We start from the raw sequence: 18,176 nt of genomic DNA, 5'->3' as shown, positions 1-18,176 counted from the left end.
TTATCATTTGATCACGACTCTATATATGTGATCAAGATAGAACTATTCTTAAACGTAGAACAAATGTCAAACGGAGGTCGTTAGATCTTTTAATCCAATGGTGTTGATTTGCACAGCAACTTCCCATTACAACCAAAACTATTATTAATGGGTGAATGCAGAGAAGTGAAAAAATAAAGCATGCATGGACTCTTCTTCGTTTCATTCATTCTTCCATCAACATGTGAGTTTTTTCACATGTTGAGTCCGGAATGTCGTGAAAACATAGTCTAATATGTATGATTTTTAATCTTGACTGTCATTTTTTCCTCATCCAATGAATAAAATATGTAGAGTTCTAGGTTCTACACTTAAGAATGGTTCTATCTTTAACACAGCCCCTCTATATATATATATAGAGAGAGAGAGAGAGAGAGAGAGTTGTGATCATATGATAACCCCTAAATATCGTAATAACCCTATAACCAAATCCGAACCACACATATTTTCTAATCTTGTGGTTGAGATTCAAACTTAGATTTACTTCATAAAAAAAAGCGTGGGGGTAAATATGTCATTTCCCTAATTTAATTTCTAAATTCGCCAAATATCACGTAAAATGATATATGTTAGGTTATTGCATAGAATGATAGTTTTGTCAGATAGAATGATACTCTGAGTTGATAAAATGATACTTTTGACTGATAAAATGATAAAATGATATATGTTAGGTTTATTGCATAGAATGATAATTTTGTCGGATAGAATGATACTCTGAGTTGATAAAATGATACTTTTGACTGATAAAATGATATATGTTAGGTTTATTGCATAGAATGATAGTTTTGCCGGATAGAATGATGGTAACCTTATAAAAATTATAGGTATTTTTGGTGTATAAAATGACATTTTTGTTTAATAAAATGATACTTTTGCCTGATAAAATGATAATCTAAGCGGATAAAATGACAGTAACCTTATAAAAATGATACTCTGAGTTGATAAAATGATACGTTTACTGCTTTATGATAAAATGATAGGTTTATTGCATAGAATGATAGTTTTGCCGGATAGAATGATACTCTGATTTGACTGACTGATAAAATGATATATGTTAGGTTTATTGCATAGAATGATAGTTTTTCCGGATAGAATGATACTCTGAGTTGATAAAATGATACTTTTAACTTATAAATGTTAGGTTTACTGCATAAAATGATAGTTTTGCCGGATAGAATGATACTTTCAGCCGATAGAATGATAGGTATTTTTGGTGTATAAAATGACATTTTTGTTTAATAAAATGATACTTTTACCTGATAAAATGATACTCTAAGCGGATAAAATGACAGTAACCTTATAAAAATGATACTCTGAGTTGATAAAATGATACGTTTACTGCTTTGAGATAAAATGATAGGTTTATTTCATAGAATCATAGTTTTACAGGATAGAATGATACTCTAAGTTGATAAAATGATACTTTTGACTGACTGATAAAAAGATAAAATGATACTCCCTCCGTCCCGCACTACTTGCACTTATTTCCTTTCTGGGCGTCCCAAGTTATTTGCACTCTTTCCATTTTTAGTAACAATTTATACCTACAGACGTAATTGTTGACTTTGTCTATTACTCATTCCTTAATCTCCGTGCCCAAAAGGAAATATGCGAGTAGTGCGGGACGGAGGGAGTATATGTTAGGTTTATTGCGTAGAATGTTAGTTTTGCCGGATAGAATGATACTCTAAGTTGATAAAATGATACTTTTGACTGACTGATAAATTGATATAATGAGCGAAATTCAGAAATTAAATGAGCGAAATTTGGAGTATCATTTTATCATTTTATCAGTCAGTCAAAAGTATCATTTTATCAACTCAGAGTATCATTCTATCCGGTAAAACTATGATTCTATGAAATAAACCTATCATTTTATCACAAAGCAGTAAACGTATCATTTTATCAACTCAGAGTATCATTTTTATAAGGTTACTGTCATTTTATCCGCTTAGATTATCATTTTATCAGGTAAAAGTATCATTTTATTAAACAAAAATGTCATTTTATACACCAAAAATACCTATCATTCTATCGGCTGAAAGTATCATTCTACCCGGCAAAACTATCATTCTATCGGCTGAAAGTATCATTCTATCCGGCAAAACTATCATTTTATGAAGTAAATCTAACATTTATAAGCTAAAAGTATCATTTTATCAACTCAGAGTATCATTCTATCCGGAAAAACTATCATTCTATGCAATAAACCTAACATATATCATTTTATCATTTTGTCATTTTATCAGTCAGTCAAATCAGAGTATCATTCTATCCGGCAAAACTATCATTCTATGCAATAAACCTATCATTTTATCATAAAGCAGTAAACGTATCATTTTATCAACTCAGAGTATCATTTTTATAAGGTTACTGTCATTTTATCCGCTTAGATTATCATTTTATCACGTAAAAGTATCATTTTATTAAACAAAAATGTCATTTTATACACCAAAAATACCTATCATTCTATCGGCTGAAAGTATCATTCTACCCGGTAAAACTATCATTCTATCGGCTGAAAGTATCATTCTATCCGGCAAAACTATCATTTTATCAATTTTATGTCATTTTGTCACGTTAAAGTATCATTTTATTAGCTTATATGCAATTTCTTCGGCTAAACTATCATTTTTATAAGCTAACTGTCATTTTATCCGCTTAGATTATCATTTTATCAGGTAAAAGTATCATTTTATTAAACAAAAATGTCATTTTATACACCAAAAATACCTATCATTCTATCGGCTGAAAGTATCATTCTATCGGCTGAAAGTATCATTCTATCCGGCAAAACTATCATTTTATCAGTTTTATGTCATTCTATCCGGCAAAATAATCGGAAGGAAATCTCTATGGAAATATCCGGAAGGAAATCTGGAGTCTATGGAAATAATCGGAAGGAAATCTGGAGATTATGGAAATCTGAAACCAAATCGCGGAGAATAGGAAAGAATCGAACTGAGAAAGAGAGAAAGAATGGAGCGAAATTCAGAAATTTAATTGAGCGAAATGACATATTTACCCCCGCGCCTTTTTTTTATGAAATAAATCTAAATTTTGAATCTCAACCACAAGATTAGAAAATGTGTGGTTCAGATTTGGTTATAGGGTTATTACAATATTTAGGGATTATCATATGATCACAACTCTATATATATATATATATATATATAGAGAGTTTGTATTTTAGAGAGTTTGTATTTGATCACACCTCTATATATATATATATATATATATATAGGGGTGTGATAAAATACAAACTCTCTAAAATACAAACTATACAAACTTTAATCATACTCACTTAATACAATTAATCAATGGTTAATATAAGAGATTTTTCTAATGTCAACATTTTGACATCGAAAAATCAGAATTTAGACACCCCCGTCGACAGAATTTGTACACTCCGTACATCCCCCCGGTGACATAATTTGTACATTCCGTTGACATCGACCCCCGGTGACAGAATTTGTACAGTCCATTGACATAATTTGTACACTCCGATGACAGAATTTGTACACTCCGGTGACATAGTTTGTATAGTTTGTATTTTAGAGAGTTTGTATTTGATCACACCTCTATATATATATATATATATATATATATATATATATATATATATATATATATATATATATATATATATATATATATATATCCTCTTGAACTCAAAGCCAACAATATTTGAAAACCTTCTTTTCCATTCCTCTGTATTGCCGTATTAGGCTCAATTATTGTAACTACATTTAAATCGACGGGCTAATCACAAATCTTGGACAAACAACGTATAAATCTGAAATATGAATTTGTATGATTTCATCTTCACATTGTCATTACTGCTAAATAATATTATATTTCAACATTGTAGTAGGAGTACTAACTTCCGTGGGGCTGGGGAAACATATCGAAATACCCGAAATACCGGCCTTATCATATCGAAAAATATCGAAAATACCGAATTTTTGGTATACCGTGATTTTCGGTACGGTATGATACCTTACCGAAAGATTTCGGTAAGGTAATAGTATGAATTTTCATATACCGCGGTATACCGCTTTATACCGAAATTCGGTATATACCGTAAATTAAGGTATATACCATAAAATATAAATATAATTATATATTTTAAATAATAAATTTTATTGTGAAATATGAATATAATTATGAATAAAATATATTTAATATATATATTTTTAAATTATAAAATATAAATAATATTCTAAAAACTCAAATTATTTATTTTCATTGATGTTGAAAGTATGGTATACCGCAAACGTACGGTATACCGAATTTTGGTACGGTATATCGAAAATGAGGTACGGCATCGGTTTGGAAATTGGTCATACCGGAAATAAGGTATACCGAAGTTCGGTATACCGAAAATTTTGATAAGCTAAAGGTAGGGTTTTTTCAGATACCGAATTTACGGTAAGGTATACGATATGGTGGTTTCGGTAAGGTATACCATACCTACCCACCCTTAATCTTCCAAGCAATATTAGGTAGCAAAATTTGTTATACACATTTGATGTGGTGGCTGATTATAATTATAGAGTACTGCTATATAATCAAAATGTGGATAACTACATACGTAAAATATTAATAAAAATTAGTACATTTATTGTTGATTTACATTAATTTACTCTATTTTAAAAGCAATAAAACAAGGAAGGTGAACACTCTAATTTAATTAGAATTGAGCCATAAGGCCATCCACAATGGGGCGGATGACGGACGATGCGTCGTCCGCGCCCGACGCTTAGTCCGCGGACGAAGCGCGGACAATAGAGCATCGTCCTCGTCATCGTCCGCCCACTGTGGGCGACGCGGACGATGAGCGGACGATGCAACGCGCTTTAGTTTTTTTTTAATTTTTAAAATTCGAAAATTTTGTGAAGCGCTACAATGAGGCGAAGCCGCCGAGCGCGTACAAGCGCCAACAGGAGCAGCTTCGCAAGCACTAGGATCAGGTGAAGAAGCAAGTCAACCTGTTCGCGGTGGAGTACGAGAAGTGCTCGAGGGATCAAGGAAGCGGCAAGAGCTTGAGCGACGTGCATGATAGAGCGCTGTTGTCGTACCAGTCCATGTATGGCGACTTCAAGCATTTCAACATCTGGGCGCTCTTGAGGGACAAGCTGAAGTTCCAAGGCCGGTTTCTGCACACCGGTGCGGCGAAGAGGACGAAGACCACCGACATTGGTGGTTACACGACCAGCGAAAGTGGAACTCGTCCGGTGGACCTCAACCAGACGTGCACGGAGGAAGAGAGTTCCGGCACACTGATGTCCTCCCGGCGGCGTCCCATAGGCGTCAAGGCTGTGAAGAACAAGGGGAAGGCGAAGGCGACATCCTCCTCGGCCGTCCCCCCCCCATCGCCGATCCCGACCCTGGCGACGATCCAGGCGACACTTGCCTACGCGGATTTGGCAACGGCCTCGATGGCGCGGACGTTGTTGGATACGCACAACGCCCTTATGAAGTGTACGGATCCGGCCCAAGCCGAGCGCCTCCAGAGGTTGAGCGATGAGTTGAGCCGGAAGTTGGGGCTTTTGTAAGATAGTCATTTTTTTTATTTCTAACTCGTGTAACTTTTTTTAATCAATGAATTTTTTGCCGTTCTTTTAGTTAATCGTTGTGTTTTTTTAATATGTTTGCATTTATATATTTGAACATTTAAATTAAATAACAAAACAATAGTAAAATGCTTAGGGCGCGCCTTAGGACGCCCCATTGTAGATGGCCTAAGGTATATTTATTAGCAACCACCTCACTCACGCCAATCATCCACTTTTTTAATATTTAATTTAGGCCTGTCAAATTGGATATCCGCGGATACCCGATCCAAAATTTTCGAGTACCCGATCCCAAAATTCCCAAAATCCAATACCCGATACCCGACCCAAATTTAATTTCGGGTACCCCGACTGGGTGTCCAGTCCCGAAAAATTGGGTATCCAATCCCGATTGTAATTTTGAATTTTTTTTCTTTAAAATTAAATACTAAATTTCACAATTTATTTAATATTATTTAATTCAAATTTAATACAAAGTTGAAGTAGTATTCAAGAGAAAATAACTACAAACTTTTAGACATACAAAATTCTTATAGTAGTTTGAATTTAAGAGAAAATAACTACAAACTTTGAGAAATACAAAATTCATAAATTATAGTAACATATTAATATCTTTCATCCATCCACAATAAGACAATAAATTACATTAAGAAATTAAATTATATGGTAACATCTTTCATCCATCCTCATGTAAATAAGAAATTGAATTACATTTTTCATCTTTCAGCCATCCAAAATAAAAAAAATGAAATTAAATAAAATTACATCTTTCATCCATCCACAATAAGAAATTAACATATTAACATCTTTCATCCATCCACATGTAATTAAGAAATTAAATTACATTTAATTATAACAAAACATAATTTATTAATAAAAAAAGACAAATCGGATAATTCGGGTATGTATACCCGATACCCGATCATCCAAAATTCTCGCTACCTGATCCCAATCCGATACCCAAAAAATCGGGTTTCGGATATCCAATTACCCGACTTTTTCGGGTTTGGATATCGAGTATCCAATACCCAATATCCATGTTGACATGCCTAATTTAATTAATTTCTATCTCCTCCATATCATCTTCCATATCATCAATATTCATCCAACCCAATCACACCATTTTTCATGGTTTATCAATGACCACCCAATCACACTATTATATATTTTTATATTATTTTTTAATATTAATATTATTACTTAAAATATTTATTATTGCACAATAAAATTTATAAAAAAGTATAATAAATGACAAACTAAAAGTTATAAAAACAAACAATAAAAGGAACTACAAGATAAGAAATTATATAAAAGAAGAAAGATTATATCAAGAGAAATTATGAGATTTTTTTATGTGCAAAACTATAGAAAATGTTATCTCTATTTATAGAGAACGAAAAATTATAAATTAAGGTATAATATTTTAATATAATATACTAAAGATATTTACATTATTTTAAAAAGGGATAACTGTCTTAAAAGTCACCAACTTTGCCCAAATTCCGCTTTTTCCCACGACCTATAAAATTGGCGTATAAAGTCACCAACTTTGCCAGGTCGCTGGTATCTCCCAAATTGATCCGACCCTGTGTTTTCCGGCAACTAAGTGTCCTATGTGGCACGCTTGAATGTTGACGTGGATGGCATCTAAAACTGTCTCTCTCTAGACCGAGCAAAGGTAACCAAACATAGAACTGAAGGCCAAATATTCACAATTCACGTAGAAATCGGAAAGGAAAAACAGCAAAAAATCCCTCAATTTTGGCACCTTTTGAGAGCGCGCTTGCTGATCATCGGCGCGGTCTTCCGGTAGATATCGGCGAGGGGCAAAACGCGCTTTCTCCTCCACGGCAACGCCTCTTCTAGAAGCTTCTCCGGATTGATCACGCTCGATGAAGAAGTTGTCGTCTCCCCCACGCTTTCTTCTGTATTTTCCTCCTCCGCTACCCGCTGCTTGATTTCCTTGGGGAAATCCAGCCAGAGGAGATGGAAATCGGCGGCGGAATCAGAATCGCCGCTGCTGAGTTTAATTAGCTGCAACACTGCGTCTATCTCTAGCTGTGTGAGGCTCGATTCTTCCATCTCGCTTCTGCTTCTTTGGATTTTTGTCCGGCTGCGAGTCGTTGTTCCTCCTCGGCGGCTCTGGAACTCGGGGTTTCGACTTCTCCACCGAGGCCCTCTTCTTCACCATTGGAGGCTCTGCATCGGAGACCTCCATTGGCAGCTTCGGCTCGCACTTCCGTCGGCCGGCAGAGAGCACGACGACCGCGCCGGCTGCGAGTTGTTGTTCCTCCTCGGCGGCTCAGGAACTCGGGGCATCGACTTCTCCCCGGATGCCCTCTTCTTCACCATTGGAGGTCTCCACATTGGCAGCTTCAGCTCGCACTTCCGTCGGTCGGCAGAGAGCACGACGACCGCGTCGGCTGCGAGTCGTTGTTCCTCCTCGGCGGCTCAGGAACTCTGTGCTTCAACTTCTCCACGGAGGCCCTCTTTTTCACCATTGGAGGCTCTGTATCGGCTTTGGCGGCGGCCCTCCTTGGGCGCTCCGGATCCAGACGAATGAAGTCGGTGGAGCAAACCCACGTTTCTTTGGAGACCTCCATTTCCGTACCTCGTTGCATCGGAGCTAATCCGGTTAGCAATGGTGGCCATTTTGTTTGCTTATTTTGCTTATTTTGTTTTTTAATTTTGTTTTTAATTTTTTTTTATTGCACAGTCAACAATTGTTGACCATGTCAGCCGCCACGAGACGCCACGTCAATTAAAAACGACACGTCAGCTCGCTCTTTCGCCGGAAAAACCATCATGGGAAATCGGCGACTAAATGCAAAGTTGGTGACTTTATACACCAATTTTATAGGTCGTGGGAAAACCGGAATTTGGCAAAGTTGGTGACTTTTAAGGCAATTATCTCTTTTAAAAAAATATATCAACCAATAATATTGTGTAAAATGGCACAATCTCATTGAAGGAACCATGAGAGGATTTGAGAGACCATGCGGTCTGTGGTTGCACACCATCCGACCATGCGGTCTGTGGTTGCACACCATCCGACCTTGGTCAAAGACAGAGAGACCAGCTTGGGCAATTTTTTTTTAAAATTGTAAAATGAGGTGGAGGTCGGCCTACTAGCACCAACAAGGTGGATATATTACGATTTTTTGATTAATTTTATAGAAGCTCAACTTGGCATATATTACGATTTGGATAGTAAACCAACTCAACTGCAATATGAGGACAACGTAAAAAGCCCTAGACCAGACAAAAAAAATGAAAATGTGTCCTTTCACTAACGATTTGTTTTTTACTTGTTTCTCTTTTGTCAACTAAGGCAATCCAAGCTTTTGTCCCCTCTTTTTTTTTATTTGTTGCATAATCATTAAAAATTGAAATATAGTAAAGTCCAAGTTTTCCAAATACTGCCTCGCTTACTCATGCTAATAAAATTTAAATCAAAATCACAACTACACAACTCCCACATCCTATCTCCTTTCTACCAGTTAGTACTAGCTAAAATATTATTGTAGTATCATTTTGTTAATTATATGTTAATTAAAGTATTCAAGGTTGAAATGAAATGAAATAAAATAAAAATAAAAATAAAAATAAAGTAAACAGAAAAAGCAATAAGCAATGCAAAACTTAAATTCTCCAAGAAACTAGAAAATGCTTATAGTAAAACATTATTTATATTTATAGGGAAGAATGTGAATTGAAGGTTACAAGTTTAATTTGACCTGTTTTATGTTGGCTTATACGATATCAACAAACACTACCACTGTAACACATACAATGGTTGGATTTACTCAGATCTTAGTTTCTTACTACTGTCATAGTGTCATGTAATGCCAATTAATTAAACTAATTTCCACTATTAGTCTTGGCCTCTAGGGTTATGTGTTCGGATAAAATCAATTATTTACTCTTTCAAATTAATGATCTTGTCGTCTCAAACATTAATTGCCATAAACTTTTTGCTTATTTAAACAATAAGCGACGAATTATGTGTTGCATTTTCCCACTTAGTCAACAATAAAGAATTGAGATCAGATCTAGAGGTGGCTCAAAATTTAAATTCCCGAAACTGGAAAATATGCAGAGTTGAATTAATGAATTTAAATCAAGTTTCAAATATATTTTAATAGAAAAAAAAGTTTAATTTCGCCAAAATGAAGGAGGTAGTGTTATAATTATCATAATCTCAACTTGAATGATTGTGGAAAAAGTGTGAGTGTGTGACCAGACTTCAAATTCAAGTCTCTTTTATAGACACAGGCAAAATGGCAACGCTTAAAACAATATGAAAGCAGTGGAAACATAATTGAATTGTGTTATTGCTGGATCTTAAGTGGATGTAAACTTTAAAATAACAACTCATTATCAATTTATCAAGAATTGAGGGATAAGGGAAACAAAAACAGTAAATACTCAACGTGAAAAGTATGGAATATAGGATGAAGATAAAAAAAAGAGACTTAATAAAAAACACTCAATTGACATGCCTTTTAAAATTTGGAATTAAATTCAATTGGTATATCTGCTATTTCGGTCTGTCCCACAATAAGAGTCACATTTCGCAATTTCGGTCTGTCCCATAATAAGAGTCGCATTTCACTTTTACCATATATATTACTCCCTCTGTTTCATAGTAATAGAGTCATTTTGTCATTTCGGTACGTTCTATAGTAATAGAGTCACTTCCATTTTTTGTAAAAGTCAACACATTTCTCAACACCTACTTTACTTTCTCTTACTTTATTCTCTCATCATCTCTCTATATTTTTTATTTTCCACTTCATTCTCCCTTTATTTAACTCACCTAACACAATTTTCTTAATCTTCGTGCCGAAAATAAATGTCTCCATTACTATGGAACGAAGAGAGTAAGTAGGTTTCATATTCCACCAACTTATTCCAATCACATTTTATTATTATAAAACTATATATAAATGATATTTATAGTCCACTAACTTATTCAATCAAATATCTTTACATTTCTTAAATTTTATGCTCACACCAAATGTGACTCCTCGAATGGAAGTAGTATTTTCTCATTCTTTTATCTTATTATTTACAATATTAACAAATTGACCAAATTCGCGTGCCACGATCCAAACTGAATTAACAAATTTCGAAGACATGCATATTAAGATCTTTTTTCTAAAATCTCTCGCATCAAAAGCAAATGTTACGAGTATTGAGAGCATCCGCAGCGGTGGCGGTTGGCGCCACCGCCGTCCGTGCCAGCGGCAAGGCGAAGGACCGCCACCGCTGCTACCGCGCCGCTGGCACGGCGCTGCTCGATGTATCGTGCACGTCCGTGCCAGCGGACGCACACGTGGCGGTCTCCCATTCGCCAACGGCATAGCCGTTGGTTTCAAACATTTTTTTATTTTTTTTTTAAAAAATCGGATTTTTATTAAAAAAATCGATAAAAAAAAAAAAAAAAAAAATTTCACTTCCCCAAAAAATTATATCCGTTTATAACCGTTTTTCCCCACTTTTTAATTTTTTTTTTATTTTTTTTACCCCAAAAATACACACTTTCATCTATAAATACCCCCAATTTCACTCCAAAAAATTCACACTTTCACTACACAATTCTCATCATCAATCTCTCATATCCATTTTCATCTTCCTCTCACACCCTACAACACCACTATGTCCGGTAACGACGACAACCCAAGCGGCTCTCACGGTTGGAACCCCGAATGGTTCGGTTCGCAACCGTTTCATAGTCCGGAAACGGAATATTCGGCCCCTCCTCTCACCCAAGATTCGGGCGTTCCGAGTGGCTACCGGCCATACCCAATCGACGATCAAGGTGCCTCCGATGGGCGCTACGGGTGGACACCGGAGCCTAGGCCTCGCGCCCCTTCCCAAATGCCGAATCCTCCATCTCGCGCCGGTGTCCGCACACCGTACTCACCGGCGGAGATGGAAAGATTGTTCAAGGCGTACTTGGAAATCTCCGAAGATGCGGTGGTTGGAACGAACCAATCCGGCGATCACTTTTGGTGGCGAGTCTCTAGCCGGTACAATGCACACCGGCCGCCGGGAACGATCGAGCGCAACGAGAGTATGGTGCGCAACTGCATCGGCCGAGCCAATGAAGAAATTGGCAAGTTCAACGGCTATTTCATCCAGGAGTCCCGGAATACCGGGAGCGGCCGAAGCGAGGTCGACATCATCACCGCCTCGCTGAGCACCTACCAATCCATGAACGGTAAGTCGTTCAAATATCTTAACGTTTGGCAGGAGACGCGGACGCACCCGAAGTATAAGGGAGGCATAACATCCTCCTCTAGCGGCTCCTCCAAACGCTCACGGTCGGCATCCCTATCCGACGCCGGCGAAGAAGTGGCTAGCCAACTCGCCGAAGCTAACTTGGGTAGCCCCGATGCCCAACCAAGCGGTTCCCGACGCCGACCGCAAGGTAGGAAGAAGGCGGCGGCCGAACGACGTCGCGCCGCGACTCCATCTGCCCCTGCTCCCAAACCCGCACCCTATGTTCCACCTCCACCCCCGAACAACTCGTTGTGGGCCCTTTTGGCCCAACTCAATATGGCCGATAGGTCAACTATGACCCCCACGCAACTTCAAACGCACGAGTCCATGATATTGGGTCTCCAAAAACAATTGGGGTTGGTGCCGCCGGATGCGTAGTCTTCCTCGGGTTATATTAGCCAATAATTATGTAATTTTTAATTTTTAGGAGTTTAATTATGTAATTTTTAATTTTTAGTATTTTAATTATGTAATTTTTAATTTTTAGGATTTTAATTATATCTTTTTATTTTATTTGTAATTTGTTATTTTTATTGTGGTTTTTTTAATGAATTTTAGTATTATGAAAATGTTTTTGTGTAATTGAATTTTATATTAATTGTGCTCGTCCTTGCGGAAGAGCATAGTTGTGGGTGTTGTGCTCTTGCCAGAGAGCAGGCATGAATAGTACCGCCTGGGCCCACAACCGTGCCGCTGGCAAGAGCACGGTTGTGGATGCTCTGAAGGCACACTGGCAACCGCACTATCAACTTTAATGACCAACCATCATCACTTCCTCTTCTAAATTTCCTTCCCATTCTTCCAAATTCTGCGCTGCTTTGCCGATCACTCTTCAACTACAACCCAAAAAAAATACTCCGAACCCCTGCATTTCGCAATCCACTTGAAATGCTCTCAACTCATCAATAAAAATCCAATCTTTCACATTTTCTTGACTGAGAAATGCTGCCGCCGATGAAGTTAGTAGCTTTCCTCTTCTTCTCTCCTTTTCTCTTGGTTCAATCTCTTCAATAAATATCCAATCTTTCACATTTTCTTGACTGAAAAATGCATCTGCCGATGAAGTTCGTGGCTTTCCTTTTCTTGCCTCCGTTACTCTTGGTTCAATCTCTTCAATAAAGATTCGATCTTTTATATTTTCTTGACTGAAAAATGCTGCTGCCGATGAAGTTAGTGGCTTTCCTCTTTTTGCCTCCGTTACTGTTTGTTCAATCTCTCGACCCGCCTCTCAACGACGACGTTTTGGGCCTCATAGCCTTCAAAGCCGGCCTCGTTGATCCACTCTCGCGCCTCACTTCTTGGAACGAAGAAGACAACGTCGCCTGCAAATGGGTCGGGGTGAAATGCGACCTGACCACCAACCGGGTCACAGAGCTCATTCTTGATGGATTCTCTTTATCCGGCCACATTGGAAGAAGCTTGGCCCGGTTGCAGTCCCTCACACTTTTACAGCTATCAAGAAACAATTTTTCAGGGCATATTAGTCCCAATCTTGCTCAAATTCCATCTCTAGAGGTTCTTGATTTGAGTGACAACACTCTCTCTGGCTCGATTCCTGAGGAGCTTTTCCAGCAATGTGGGGAGTTGAAGGCGATTTCGCTAGCTAAGAACAGCCTCACTGGCCCATTGCCGCAGTCCTTGAGCTCTTGCTCGAATCTGCAGAGGCTGAATTTGTCTTTGAATTGTCTCTCAGGTCAGTTACTACCCGGGTTGTGGTCTCTGACTTCTCTTCGATTTCTTGCTCTATCTGATAATTTTTTCGAGGGGGATGTTCCTGGAGGGGTTGAGGCTTTGTCTGATTTGAGAGTGATTAGTTTGAGAAACAATAATCTTGTTGGTTTGCTGCCTGAGAATCTTGGAAACTGTTTGATGCTGAAGAGTGTTGATTTTAGTGGTAACTATTTTAGAGGGGCTCTTCCTCTTTCAATGAGGAAACTTGAGTTGTGCAGATATCTTGATGTGAGTATGAATTCATTGACAGGAGAGTTTCCTGGTTGGGTTGGAGAGATGAGGAGCTTGGAATTCTTGTACATTTCTGGTAATAACTTTTCTGGGAGGGTACCTAGTGCTTTAGGCAATCTCCAATCCTTGAAAGAACTTAATATGTCAAGAAATAGGTTTTTGGGAGGCTTACCTGAGTCATTTGGTGGTTGTGTGAACTTTAATGTTGTCGATTTCGGGCATAATTCGTTCTCTGGCAATCTGCCTTCATGGCTTTTTGTGTTGGATTTGGAGAGTGCATCTCTCTCTGGTAATAGGTACAGTGGGAGCATCACCTTTCCTGCTTCGTGGTCGCAGTCGTTTCAGAGCCTCGAGGCCTTAGATTTGTCGTCCAATGCATTAACCGGTGTAATTCCAGCAGCTATTGGGAATTTCAGTAGGCTGCAGGCCTTGAATTTATCCCACAACTCCTTAGTTGGTTCGATTCCAGCGAGTATAGGTGAGCTTAACACGACTTGTGTTCTTGATGTGAGTAACAATCGGCTATCTGGGAGCATCCCACCTGAGGTTGGACGCGTTGTTTCACTGCAGCAATTGAGATTGGAGAGCAATATGCTGAGTGGAGCCATTCCAACAGAAATTGGGAACTGCTCTTCTCTGACCTCATTGTGAGTTTTGATTGCTGTTTAACTGTGAAATTGGTTTGATCTAACATAGTCTGGCTTCGTTTATAGGGTCTTGTCGCAGAATAATCTCACCGGTCATGTTCCTGGTTCGGTCACAAACTTAACAAACCTCGAGGTCTTGGACTTGTCCTTCAACAATTTATCGGGAAGCCTGCCAAAAGAACTGACAAATCTTTCGCATCTTGTCTGGTTTAACGTCTCCTTCAATGATCTCGAGGGGGAACTCCCGGTTGGAGGCTTCTTCAACACCATTCCCTCATCGTCTGTGATTGGGAATCCATCCCTATGCGGCTCCATTGTCAAGCAATCATGCCCTGGTGTCCATCCCAAGCCTCTGGTCCTCAACCCCAACTCATCCGTCTCGAATCATGGCCCTCTTCCACCAAATCTTCGCCACAAGCGAATTGTGCTCAGCATATCTTCCCTTGTGGCCATTGGTGCAGCTGTCTTCATAGCCCTTGGTGTGGTCACAGTCTCTATCCTGAACGTGCATGTGCGTACCTCAATGGCACAGTCTGCTGCTGCATTCACACTCTCCGGGGGTGATGATTTTAGCCCTTCCCACGACACGGAAGCCAACTATGGGAAGCTTGTCATGTTCTCCGGAGAAGCTGATTTTGCTACTGGGGCTCAATCGCTGCTCAATAAGAACTGTGAGCTCGGACGCGGAGGCTTTGGGGCTGTCTACAGGACAGAGCTTCGAGGGGGACGCCCCGTTGCAATCAAGAAGCTTAACACCACGAGTTTGACAAAATGCCAAGAAGATTTCGAGAGGGAAGTTGAAACACTAGGCAAAATCAGACATCAGAATCTGGTGACACTCGAAGGATATTACTGGACGCCCTCGTTGCAACTGCTGATTAACGAGTACGTCTCTGCAGGCAGTTTGCACAAACATCTCCAAGATGGAGGGGACGACAGCTGCCTCACGTGGCAGCAAAGATTCAACATAATCCTCGGTACTGCTAAAGGGCTAGCTCATCTGCACCGAATGAATGTTATTCACTACAACATGAAGTCAAGCAATGTTCTGATCGACGTATCTGGTGATCCGAAGGTGGGAGATTTCGGCCTTGCCCAGCTGCTCCCAGCATTCGACCGTTATATCCTGAGCAGCAAGGTTCAGAGTGCACTTGGGTACACGGCCGCAGAGTTCGCATGTCAAACTGTGAAGATCACTGACAAATGTGATGTATATGGATTCGGGGTCTTGACTCTCGAGGTACTGACGGGGAAAAGACCCGTGGAGTACATGGAAGACGATGTAGTGGTACTGAGCGACATGGTGAGGGAAGCGTTGGACGAAGGCAGGATAGAGGAATGTATCGACAAGAAGCTTAAGGGCGGTTATCCGATGGAGGAGGCGATTTCGATTGTAAAGCTTGGTTTGATATGTGCGTCGCAAGTTCCATCGAGTCGCCCGGACATGGACGAGGTCATAAGGATTTTGGAGCTCATCCAGACTTCATCAGAGAAGGAAGAAATGGAATCATAATCTACAAGAGAAATGTTTAAGTTACAAATTGTTGGTATCAGGTGAAGAGGAATCCAGTAGTATCTGTTTCATTATACAAAGAAAGAAGGTTGTCTCTCATTAAATCTTTCATTAGTTTTGAAATCTACTTTGTGAGTAAGATATGTATTTTTGTTTTGTTCCTTACAATTACTGGATTTATGTTCACCAGCTCCAACTCTTGTGATTGTTAGGTTTCTTGCTCAAAAAAGATGATGAATTTGTCAATTTCCCTTGCATTATCACAACTTGGATGCTAAGCAATACTTGAATGTTTAAAAAAAATCCAAGAATAACTTTTTGTGTTATAGGGCATTGCTTTATGGGGGCAGAATGATGGTGCCATAAAACAACTTTTATTTGAAGAGGAAAAAGTTTGAAGGAGCATAAGCATGATGATTATTAGTATGTCAAAGGTGTAATATAAGTATTCAATGTTAATGCTCATTTGCCATAATTATATCATTGATTAAAGTGAAGCATGCCCCTTATATTTCCATAATCCATCCATCCCCACACCACATAAACAGCAAAACATAACATTATAATTTTGAGATATTGTTCTCTAAATTAATGAACTTTGCCTAAAATTTAGTATTTCCCATAAATTTTGAAATTGGTGTATAATATCACAAACTTTGCATTTTATTTAATATTTTCCAAACTCACTCAATTAAGATATATTCATCAAAATCTTGTTTTATGTAGCCAACTGTGATACGTTTTATGATATTTTAAATGACTTTTTAAGTTCATAACATGTAGGATAAAAAGTCACGTTGAAAATCACATTGATTTAATTGTGTCAAGTATGATAAAAAAAGCCCCATAAGTTAGTCAAATATAGTACTAAGACATGCCGTGAGAAATTACAAACAAAATGCAAAGTTTATGATATTATATATCAATTTCAAAGTTCGGAGGAAATACCAAATTTTAAGCAAAGTTTATGGTTTTAGAGATCAATATCTCTATAATTTTTCCTCAAATCAATTCTTCATTATTGTTATAGCACATTGTAGTGGTGATGTTGGGATAAGATACGTAGAAGTGCACGCTTGCACTGCAGTTTCCAAATACTAAAAATTATCGAATAATCCACTTTACTTTATACATTTATCACACTGCTAACAAATAAAAAAACCAGCATAATCATCTTTTGTAGACCAGCATTATCAAATTTATAAGAGCATTCACTATGGTGGCCGATCGCCACAGCCAAGCGACCACTCCATCGCCCCTGATCGGCCTCCATCGCAGAGGATGGGCCGTTCTCCTAAGCCGATCGGCCCCAAAGCCGATCAATCGCCTTGGCCGAAGAGTTATCGGCCCTCATCCGCCTTGAGAAAGGCCTCTATTGCGGGGCGCCGATGCTGATGTAGGCGCTGATTTTTTTTATTTTTTTAAATTCAATTCAATTTTTATTCCCCTACATATACCTCATTCCCATCAATTCACATTCATCCCTCTCCAATCTTAGTCTCAATTTTACTTCTCTCCACGAATATGGACTTCAGCATCGAGGAGTCGATTGCTCTTACTCGTTGTTGGGCAGAGATCTCTGAGGACCCGATTTTAAGCTACGTACAGGCCGATGGCAGTTTCTGCGGGTGTATCACGAAAAGATACGAACAAGTAAAGCCCACAGGGACCCTGACACACCAGCCCGGCAATCTAAGCAAGCATTGGAATCGCCTGGTGTAAGAGTGCACTAAATTTCACGACATCTACGATGACAATGCGAACGGGGCAAACGGGTTCAAGTACTGGGAAATATATCTGTAACTGAAGGATTTCCCTAAATTCGGAATGACTCGTGTCGTGTCGGAACCCGAGTCCGATTGATGTGTGCTTCCGTTATTTTCTAGGTTTTTATCTATCTTTATTTTGTTTTTATAATATAGGATGTTTTATTTTATTTTTAATGATTTTTTTATTTACGTTGTCTTTAATTTACACCGACAATTTTAAAAGTGAAGTATATAAAAGAGTAAAGGCCAAAATTGGTCCCAAACATATGGTCATTTTACGATTTTGGTCATAGATATTACGTTTTGAATTATTTGGTCCTGCACATTTCAACTCGGGCCAGACTCATTCCAAAATGGATGGAGCCGTTAAATAGTAACAGTC

At 38.4% G+C, this 18,176-nt stretch overlaps 1 protein-coding gene across 1 annotated transcript; it reads left to right on the top strand.

The window, feature by feature from the left end:
• The first annotated feature begins 12,698 nt into the window (after positions 1 to 12,698).
• Positions 12,699 to 16,214, top strand: LOC121799286 (probable LRR receptor-like serine/threonine-protein kinase IRK). Its single transcript, XM_042198607.1, has 2 exons — positions 12,699 to 14,512; positions 14,579 to 16,214. The coding sequence occupies exons 1-2, from the start codon at positions 13,056 to 13,058 to the stop codon at positions 16,023 to 16,025; spliced, it is 2,904 nt and encodes a 967-aa protein (XP_042054541.1). The 5' UTR covers positions 12,699 to 13,055; the 3' UTR covers positions 16,026 to 16,214.
• The last annotated feature ends 1,962 nt before the right edge of the window (positions 16,215 to 18,176 follow it).

This window comes from Salvia splendens, chromosome 4 (assembly GCF_004379255.2).
Source record: "Salvia splendens isolate huo1 chromosome 4, SspV2, whole genome shotgun sequence".
In the NCBI taxonomy this organism is placed as follows: Eukaryota; Viridiplantae; Streptophyta; class Magnoliopsida; order Lamiales; family Lamiaceae; genus Salvia; species Salvia splendens.
This window is presented reverse-complemented; position numbering and strand designations above follow the sequence as displayed.

Bases quoted from the DNA above. Each gene is read 5' to 3' on its own strand.
- LOC121799286 (XM_042198607.1), top strand. From the start codon at position 13,056: ATGCTGCTGCCGATGAAGTTAGTGGCTTTCCTCTTTTTGCCTCCGTTA. The intron at 14,513-14,578 runs GTGAGTTTTGAT...CTTCGTTTATAG, and splicing joins TGCTCTTCTCTGACCTCATT to GGTCTTGTCGCAGAATAATC.